The sequence below is a fragment of the Coffea eugenioides genome, chromosome 3, assembly GCF_003713205.1.
Source record: "Coffea eugenioides isolate CCC68of chromosome 3, Ceug_1.0, whole genome shotgun sequence".
Classification (NCBI taxonomy): Eukaryota; Viridiplantae; Streptophyta; class Magnoliopsida; order Gentianales; family Rubiaceae; genus Coffea; species Coffea eugenioides.
Genome location: NC_040037.1, coordinates 41692677 through 41702511, shown reverse-complemented (window position 1 = coordinate 41702511; position 9835 = coordinate 41692677). Strand labels below are relative to the sequence as shown.

The 9835-nt window shown below is 37.8% G+C and overlaps 2 protein-coding genes across 2 annotated transcripts; both read right to left on the bottom strand.

Moving 5' to 3' along the window:
* Positions 1-1002: 1002 nt before the first annotated feature.
* Positions 1003-5447, bottom strand: LOC113766659 (trans-resveratrol di-O-methyltransferase-like). Its single transcript, XM_027310828.1, has 4 exons — positions 5309-5447; positions 5186-5262; positions 2944-3019; positions 1003-1142 (listed from the first exon to the last, which is right to left on the bottom strand). The coding sequence occupies exons 1-4, from the start codon at positions 5445-5447 to the stop codon at positions 1003-1005; spliced, it is 432 nt and encodes a 143-aa protein (XP_027166629.1).
* A 1945-nt stretch (positions 5448-7392) lies between these two features.
* On the bottom strand, positions 7393-8845 carry LOC113766658 (trans-resveratrol di-O-methyltransferase-like). Its single transcript, XM_027310827.1, has 2 exons — positions 8063-8845; positions 7393-7707 (listed from the first exon to the last, which is right to left on the bottom strand). The coding sequence occupies exons 1-2, from the start codon at positions 8843-8845 to the stop codon at positions 7393-7395; spliced, it is 1098 nt and encodes a 365-aa protein (XP_027166628.1).
* Between the last annotated feature and the right edge of the window lie 990 nt (positions 8846-9835).

Sequence of the window (9835 nt, the reverse complement as noted above, 5' to 3'; positions counted from 1 at the left end):
GGCAGCAATGGTGAGATCCAAGTCCTCCTCTAGGTCTAGGGCCTCTCAGTCTCAACCCCGTCCACAAGCCTCTATTCCTGTAAACTCACCTACCAACCTACCCTCCTCTTCTAGTGCTCGAACCCGTTTGGGTAGAAGTAGGGGTGCTCAGGTAGATACCCCAACTCACTTTGGGGGGCACTTGACCTTCACCAGACCCGCTGATCAGCAGAGATACGCTAAGGTATGTGAGAGGCGTATTATACCCTGCAAATCTTGTCAGAAAATCACTATGACTGCCCTGGGTATACGAGAGGAGGTCGATCAGATGTTTACCGCCATTGGGTGGCGCCCGTATCTTGATATCTCCTGCCCTGCTTTTGTTGAGCTGATTCGGGAGTTTTACTCCACCTTTGAGTTTGAATTGCCTACGAGATACACCGTTGAAACACCGAATGTCATTCATTTCCGTCTAATGGGTAGGGAGTTCAACTTCTCCATTATCCAATTCAATCTGGCATTTGGATTTATCACGAGAGAGTATGCTGAAACTAGGGAATATGCAGAGAGTGCATGTGATTACATAGAGCCATTTCTCTCCCACTTCCATGATGTGTGGGAGGAAATGTCAGTCGATCGGCACTGCTACGACCCTTCTAGGTCTAGGAGCTCCTTTCTTAAGGATCCTGGTACCCGATACGTTCAGCGATTCTTAGCCTACAGCTACTCAGGGCGCAAGGATAGCTCCGGTATACTCTCTCGACCTGAGTTTTTCTTCCTCTGGAGTATGAAGAACAATATCAAGGTCAACTTGGGGTGTTGGTTGGCGGCACAGTTCAAGACTGTTTTGACCAAGAAGATCAAACCTCTGATTCTTGGGTCCTACATCACCCACTTGGCGACGCAGTTGGGAGTTCTTAATCTGGAGGACCACGACTTACATTTGGCTTTCGAGATGGAGCTCCTGGACGTGGACTGCTTAGAGAAAATGGGAGTCGTCGAGCGCCTGCCCAATGGTTTCCACTAGTTTACCCCTCTGGGACCAGTTCGAGCTCCGGGTACGCGGCCTTTGACACAGGCGGGGCCCTCTTCATTCCCTAGGTCGGCCGAGGACACTGCTGGACCGTCTACCTCCGCCCCACCACCTCCGCCACCTGGGACTCCTGAATGGCAACAACTCTGGGAGCAGGTTCAGAATTTGGAGGCTCGAATGCTCAACGTCGACCTCAATGTAGCTGGCATAGGGCAGAATTTGGCGCAATTCTTGCATCATGCGGGGTTTCCTCCTCCATTTCCGCCTCGCCCACCACTTTGACCGGATTTCAGGGAAGTTTTGCTGTCCTCTCACCCACTTTTGTTGGTTATTTGTCACATTGAGGACAATGTGTCCTATAGGTGTGGGGGGGTTTCTAATGAGGTGCCAGTGTTTTAGTTTTTAGTAAATTTTAGTTTTTAGGTGCTTCCTTAACTTTTAGTTTGTTCTTTGTTTATTTCCATTCAGTCATTTTCTTTCTTTCTAGTGATGAGCTATCATGTGAATGCCAAAATTTGCTGGATTATTGCCTCTAATGCTACTTTTGCCAAGTTTTTTTAAAATAAATGTGTATCGAGTTAATGTGGTTGGATCCAAGATATCTCCTTGGTGAATATCGGACTGCTTGACTCTCTTGATTTCTTTGTTAACTTTTCTAGGCATAGGGAATGACTGTTGGCGTTTTAATGTGAACTGGTCCAATATTGATTCCAGTTCTCCATGTTTGGCAATAATGAGGCGAGCTGCTCCTATGCTTGGTTGTTAGTGTTGTTATTTCGCGTTTTTGCGTTGTTTGGCTGTGAATAAGCTTGACTGTACTCCGCTATTAGTTACTACTGAGTAACCGGGGATCTGCACCTAAAAGTGTCGATTCTCGCGTCGAAAAGTAGTACTTTCTATGAGTACGTAGTCGTATAGCGGTAGGAGGTGAGTAATCGGGCTCCTTCATCTAAAAATGTTGGAATTCGCGTTAAAAGACTCCAACGGCTAGAGACTAAGTCGTTTCGTGTTATTGTTATTATTATTGACAAAAAAAAAAAGAGAAAATGAGGAAAAAAAAAATAGAAAAGTGCAGGTTTGTAGTATGTTAGAGGTCAGCTTGCCGATTTATGGACTGAATATGGAGGCTTTGGTTAATATTTGGATTGTTTGCTGATAAATGTTATGCGCCATTCCTTTTTCTTAGATTAGCTAATTTGGAAATTGAAGGAGTTTGTAGTTTAAAAGCTAACCGGGGTGATGTTCTTTGGAGTTTTATCACTGATGCTTGATTTATGATTTTCTTGGTGTCTTGGCAATTTGGTAGAAAGAGCAATGGCCATTATCAAATTTTGGTATATGTTTACTATTCTTATGCTTGAGGACAAGTATGGTTTAGGTGTGGGGGGAATTGATAGGTTGCAATTTATTCATTTATTTTATTATTAATTTCCCCTATTACCTGACTTGATATGGATTAATTGCTGGATTATACTCATTTTTCTTAATTTGCACTTATTTCAGGGAGTAGATCAAAACTACCACAATTACTGCTATTTTGACAGTCATCGAGAAAGAAATTAAATAGAAGGCTTGCAAGGGCATTTTTGGAAAAAGGGACACGAGCCCTTTTCGGTCATTTTGACTAAAGTGTTCTTCTGCCTGGAGCTGCCGCACGGAGCATGAGGATAAAAGAGAAAATTGTGCAAAAGAAGGGGCGGCGAGCTTAGCTTAGAATTTTGTTATTCCCTTTTAAATTTTGGATTAGGAACTGGGGCGCATGGCAGGAGATCTGAGCTCCGGTTCTTGACTTTTCTTTGTAGTTCATTGTAGCTTTTGTCTCCACGCATGTCAGGAGATTGGAGGCTTTCTTCTTTGACTTTTTCGCCTTGTACTTTTTGAGTGGCTTCGCTCTACGGATGCTGGGAACAATAAAGAGATTCAATTGTTACCTGGGACTTTCATTTGTTTTCTAATTGTTCGACGAATTGCGACTTCCTGAAATGCAGACAATGGCCGTGACTTTTGCTAAAATTTCCAGTGGACTTAGTTCACCAAACATGAACTAATTTCTCCAATCTAGTCAGGAAACAACGGAGGCTTTGGTTCGCCGAGAAAATTGTGAGATCGATTTAATTTAATCTTTTCCTTTTTTTATTGGTATTCGCATATTCCTTGATTGCTATGCTTATGGTTATTTAATTAATTGATTGTTTTGGATCCGGATAATTAGTTAATTTGGTAATCTATTGTCAATTAGGGTATTAAATTTGTAATTGTTTAATTACCTTAAATTAGTGACAACTGGCACGATTAGATTTGTATCAGGGGGATATGCGGGCTAATCTGAAATAACCCTGGTAGTGCGTTATTTGGTTAGAATAGGGCTCCTCTAATACGTAAGGCAATTGGGGAATTAAATCTTACGGGCGTACCTAGGATTGTTTTCCTAATTAGAACAGTGATTAACGGGCGTACCTTGATCGCCGACACAGTAAGAGGGGGTTGACTGTCATCGCTTGTTTGACAGTTATAACCTATTTATCAGTAAATAATTGGAATTGCCTTTGCATCGATGATCAATTAGGTGAACCATTGCTGAAGTTATTTCTTGGCTAGATCTTTAATTAATATTATCTTGATTTTAGTGAATTGCCATTTGGTTTTTAGTTGTCTACTTTATTTTATTTTTAATTGTTTCCTTGTTTTAATTGATTTTGGCCTTTAATTATTATTATTCTAAGTTCAGTGAATTGTGGTATAATTTCTAGTTAGTTATTTATTTTTATTTCCTTATTTGAATTTATTTGATTGTCGTCGTTCCTACAAAATCACCCCTTGTGTTACCTTGGATTTCTTAAGAGACAAATATACCCAATCCCTGAGGATACGACCCTACCTGGTCTGTCTACAAATTCATAATTATTTGTGAAAAAAAATAACCATCCCATTCGGGTATATCGGATCAAGCAAACTCTTCGGGAATATGGTGAATCAAGTAACCCATTGCACACCTAGAGTCCCTGCTCCAGTACTTGGAATTGGGTTTTGGTCATTTTAACTGGCAATTAGGTTTAATTTTATTGTTATGTAGACTTCGACAACCTGTCAAGTCAGAAACCATCTCCAATGATAAACTAAGAATTATAATAAGAGTAAATATAAAATGAAGAATGATAAAATTAAAATGATATCCAAATTGTTGTTGGTGATATCCAAAATACCCTTATTTTTCTAATGATTACATATATTTATTGTATTGCAATATTAGTGAATAGAGGAAGCGGTTATGAAATGAAAAACTTTAAAATTAAGTAAATTTCATTTATGGTGACAATTGTAATTAAACAGATTTAATGCATTCCAACAAATTGATAATAATGACAGCACTTATGGATTCAAAGTTGGCAATTAAAAACTAAAACACTGCAATAGACAAAAAATTAATATTAAAATTATTAATTAGCCACAATTCTCATTCCAATTTCATGATCATAAAAAAACTAATATTAAAACTAAAACTATTGTGCTTATATGAAAAAAGTAGACTTGTTGCTCTTGCTTCGCATTGGATTGTGCTAAAAGCATGAATAAAAGAAAAGGAAAATAGAAGAACTCCAACTATCTCTATCTATAAAATTTCAATTGTTAGAATATACAAGCCAATAAAATTTTACGTGATGGATCATTTATACTCCATTATTGACAAAAATAGAATTAACATAATACAAAGAATTCAAATTACATTTATGTTTATTTTTCTAACTTAATTATATTCTTCATTTATAAAAAATTGTGATGATTGTGGTTTATATGCAATAGAGTCATGAATATACAATAATTTTGGTAAAACATGATATTATCAATATTTGATATGTTAGAGTTCAAGTTATAAATCAAAAAGTGTTTGGTTCATGATTTCGAATTCAATCGTAAGGATATGTCAACTATATTGAAATATTTTCTGTCTCTTTTCATTTAATAAAATTTTTAAAAGTAACTAGCTTAAAAAATAAATAACATAAAAATACTATATTATGATGTTGATGATCAAAGTTTCATAAAAAATTTTAGTATCTGAAAAATAATATATTTTAAGATATTACAATCACGTGCAAAGCACGTAAACTATTACTAGTAACAACAAAAAGGTGAATATGGATCTGTTGCATCTTCTTGGAAAGGTGATCTTACCTTCATTATAACATCATCTGCAGGAGGAATAGCTACAAACATATTTCCTCCAGCAAAGGCTAAACTCTTGTTATTCGCTACCAAGCCATCAACCACATGAGGAAGATCGATCGGGAACAATACAGTTCAAGTCAAGAAAAGCATCAGCAATTTCCTTAGCCAAAGTTCCACCTCCAACATCCACCAAAGAATTAAACCCTGAAAAAACATCCTTGCATTCCCTGATCAGAATACTGCCAACTAGCCTAGAATCGCTAGCCATTCCTTCATTAAAAAAATTATTAAGCTTCTGATGTGGCAAGTCTTGAAGGGATTCACATCACTGTTGTTTTGCAACCAGTGGCTAAGATGGTACCATGGATCCATCAAGGTAGGATCAAGCATGGTGTCACGCTAAAAGGCTCATCTTTTAATAAAGGTTTAGATGAAGTAGTGAGCATATAACCTTCCTCTTCATCGTGCTGACTAATTTTTGCCTCGATGAAGAAGCCTGACCGGATTAGAATCCTCATCAGGCGACAGACAAAGGGGCGCTTTTGCATTGCCAATTGGAAGAGCATTGGAGTTCATCCAGGGTCATTGGCTTACCCTGCTTGTGAATAATGTCTGGTATGCATGGTTCGAAGTCTTGGCCGAGACCGAGACGACTCGGCCGAGTCGTCACCGTCTCGGCCCCTATCGATACGATACCGTGACGAAACGATACCGAAATACTTGACTCGCCGAGAAATTGGCCGAGTCGTCACCGTGACAGATTGACTCGGTCGAGTCACTCCGAGTTATCCCGAGTCAAAACGAGAAATCAGCCGAGTCACACCGCGACGGATTGACTTGGCCGTTTCTTTTGCTATTTTTTAATTATTTTTATTTAGCATACTTTTTTATATTATTAACAATTTTTAGAATATTAAATACTTTAAAATTGGCGTCTCACCGAGACCGATGTGGAACGTTTCGGACCGCAACCGCGACCGCGACCGTGTCTTTGAACCATGCTGGTATGCCGAATTGAATTGCACATTTGAGGGACATGGAGTTAATGAAGTTGAATATGTGATTCCATATGTGAGCTTGAGCTTGAAGTAGCTCATTAGCATAACCATTTCTACCCAAATCCATCTTTTCGTGTCGATTTTGTTTTCCCTTTTGGGTATAACAGGTAGGCGTCCAATCTTAATCCAGAAAGGTGTATTTGTGGAGAATGGGCTGGGACAGTTGTCAGGTGCCACCGTCCCAAATGATGTATGGGAAAGATTTTCTCAACAAGGCAAATTTTGATAATGTGCAGCCAAAAGCATGTCACATAACTTAGAAATTACAAACATATATGGATCTACAATGTCAGCGTTTCAAAATTGAATAAGTAATTTACATTGAGTTACATTTTGTTTAGAAAGTGTTGTACAAGTTAGGCAAGTTAAGAACTGAAAATCTTTTTCAGTTCTTTGTCCCTCATGTTTATCCGTTGTTTCTTCAACTTACATTCAGCTGTAATCGCTGAATTTAAAGTGGAAGCGATGCATCTACTTCAACAATGTCGGAAACAGTTATTGTCCTTAGCTACCTCAACTCCACACCATTTATACATAATGTGCTTGCTGTGTAGTCCAGGCTGGGATTTGGACACATTCCAGTGTTGGATTGTGGTGGGGTTTAATACCAAATCAATGGATTAAATCCTTTATATAAAGGAGGCAAACGAACAATTTTATTACACTCAAAATATATTTAATAACAACACACAAAATAAATTTATATTGGACACTAATAATTGAGCCTCACTCTTGAGAATAGTTGCTCTAATATATCAGTGCCTCACTCTTGAGATATCTGCTCAAACACTCACTCAACAATTGAACTTGTTCATTTCCTATCTTTCACTTGAGCTTTGGTGCCCTTCAACTGAGGAAATGGCATTTATTTTTACTAGTAAGGATCCTACAAGCGGCTGTAATTTTTCTCTTCTCATTCAATGCCCAATTGCCAGAAAATCCGGTGAACTTCGCGAGTAAATCTGGTTCAAGATACAAGCACGAACCAAGTTGATCAGACGCCCACGTTCAGCTTCAAGACTGGACTTTGGCAATTTGTCTATTGCCAATAAATGAGTAAAACAAACACTCCAAAGCCATAAAACTTATTCTGAACATCCTGACTAAAGATTCATCACTCTTTAGCACAAACAACATTTTCAAAAAGCATATTAACTAATAATAATAAACCTCAATGATAGATCTCAATCCCAATACTGCAGTTATCTTATAGTCACTGAAGCCTGCCTCCGTGAAAAGTTTCGCCCAATCTTTCTCATTTCTTTGCCTTCCTTTGAGTAGAACCATCACTAGCATATCAAAGAACAGTTGGGTCTCAATCGCCTCATGATCATCATCCCCTTTCTGCTGGCTTTTGCAGAACATTTCAACAATTATCATTTTGCCTCCTTTTTCCTTGCTAGGAATTGCTTCTTTACAATTTTTTAGTATTTGTACACACTCATCATCGCTCCAATCAATCAATATCCACTGCTTGATTGCAAATTGTATCACAATGAAAGAAAATATTTGTTAGAAACATTACACCCCATCTAAAGCTTTTTGCGTCAAAAAGCAAAAACAAAATTATTCTCTTATAGTACCAAACACATGCCATCAATTTGACGTTTAAAACTTTGTTCTTTTTTTTTTTCCCCTCTACGTGATGCAGTTCTTAGATTAAGCGTAGCCTCAATTTCTACTACTCAATCTTACTTTTGAAGTTGACACTTCTTATGATTGGTGACTTTTAATCTTATGATCTCAGGCAATAAGGATAAAAATCTAAATAAAACTACTATAAAATAAATTGTCAACTAGAAAACGTGCAACGTCGATTTCATACCTTCATTAAAACAGCATTTGCAGGAGGAATGGCTTCAAACATGTTACCTCCAACATAGGCCAAGTTCTTACTACTCTCCAAGCCATCAACAACATGAGGAAGATCAAGCACAGTGCATTTCAGGCTAGGGAAAGCATCAGCAATTGCCTTAGCAAGGGTTCCAGTTCCACCTCCAACATCTACCAATGAATTCAAACCCTCAAAAACATGCTTACAATCTTTGGTCACCACGCTACTAACCAGCCTCGCATCACTAGCCATTGCTTTGTTAAAGAATTGATTAAGCCGCGGCTCATGGCTTGCAAAATCATAAAGTGACCTCCCATGGCAAGTATAAAATGGGGTTTCATCACTGTTCTGAAACCACTGGCTGAGATGGTGCCATGGATCAGTCAAGGTGGGATCGAGCATGGCTAGTAAAAACGGTGTCACACTAAACGGGTTACTCTTTAAAAGGAGTTCAGAAGCAGGAGTGAGCAGATAACCCTTTTGATTATCATTCTCATTTCCAGGAATCTTTGCTTCAATGAAGAAGCCTGAGTGGATCAAAATCTGCATTAGACGATAGACGAAAGTGGCTTTTGCATTCTTGATGGGAAGAGCATCGATCAATTGATCAAGGGTCATCGGCTGGCCATGTTTGTGAATAACGTCTGGAATGCCTAATTGAATTGCACATTTGAGGGACATGGAATTTATGAAGTTGAATAGATGGCTCCATATGTGAGCTTGTGCTTGAAAAAGCTCACCAGTATGATCACCAATATTTCTAGCCAAATCCATTTTCTTGTTTGAAATTCTAGTATTTTTTTTCGCTTTTTGGTGGTAGGAATTACAAGTAGAACTCGCATTTTATAGGCGGGGTATCGGATCCGCAGGAATAACGTTGCAATAATTTCTTCTAATAGTATGACAAGAACCTGTTAGAAAAATCAACTCAGAAACAAGGATCCAAAGGCAGCTGACATCAGTTTCCTTTTCTTGACGAATTCATATATCAGTATGTGGGTTACTCTAGTCTCCTTCTTGGTGTAACTACACATAATTCAGTGTTTCTGGAGACGTGCTTAAATTAAAGTGTATAATCAGCACTTGTTAATTAATTGTTCTTTGTGTCGACTCGTATTATCACTTGAGAAAATCACATAATGCACGCTGCTGGTGGTGCTTCTTGTTTGGAAGGCGAAGAAAAAGAAATTTAAGTAGAAGTTTACGTCGGTGCGTCATTCTTGAGCAAATTCTCTTTTCACAACGATCTGATGTATTGCAATGCTTAAGAAACTTTATTTCTTGTCCTAAATCTAGGTATCGATTTTTTAATTGAAACCTTAAGCCTTGTTTTCTTCCTGCTATGAGAGATTTACAACTCTGGTGGATTCGAAAATTAGTACTCGCTATTATTGTTAATCAATATCAAATACTAGAATTTGATGAAAGGTGGAACCAATGTTATTTTGGGCTATTCTTTAATTCATAATGTATATATCCATAATTTGCAGCTTTTAGATTTAGAGTCTTCGACCTATAAAATATGGGGTAATTGAACATGGCATGATGCTAAAGTAAATGAAGTGGTCTTTAATTTAGGGTCTTATCTAATAAGTGTCCATTAGGCATTCATTGTTAAGATGAAGTTCACATGTAAATATCTTAGAAATGTAAAGTTAAATAAAGAAAATTTATAGAAATAAGGTAGAGTAATAATTGTTAGGATGTATTTTTATACGGTAAGTTTGGTATGATTTACAAGTCTTAATGGCCACAAGATAACAC

What these genes read in the sequence shown, in the direction of transcription:
- LOC113766659 (XM_027310828.1), bottom strand. Translation starts at nt 5,447, where the DNA reads ATGGCTAGCGATTCTAGGCTAGTTGGCAGTATTCTGATCAGGGAATGC. An exon ending in TGCTTTTCTTGACTTGAACT is followed by an intron (nt 5,263 to 5,308) that starts GTATTGTTCCCG and finishes ATGGCTTGGTAG; the next exon opens with CGAATAACAAGAGTTTAGCC. An exon ending in CAGATGATGTTATAATGAAG is followed by an intron (nt 3,020 to 5,185) that starts GTAAGATCACCT and finishes TGGAAATTTTAG; the next exon opens with CAAAAGTCACGGCCATTGTC.
- LOC113766658 (XM_027310827.1), bottom strand. Translation starts at nt 8,845, where the DNA reads ATGGATTTGGCTAGAAATATTGGTGATCATACTGGTGAGCTTTTTCAA. An exon ending in CAAATGCTGTTTTAATGAAG is followed by an intron (nt 7,708 to 8,062) that starts GTATGAAATCGA and finishes GCAATCAAGCAG; the next exon opens with TGGATATTGATTGATTGGAG.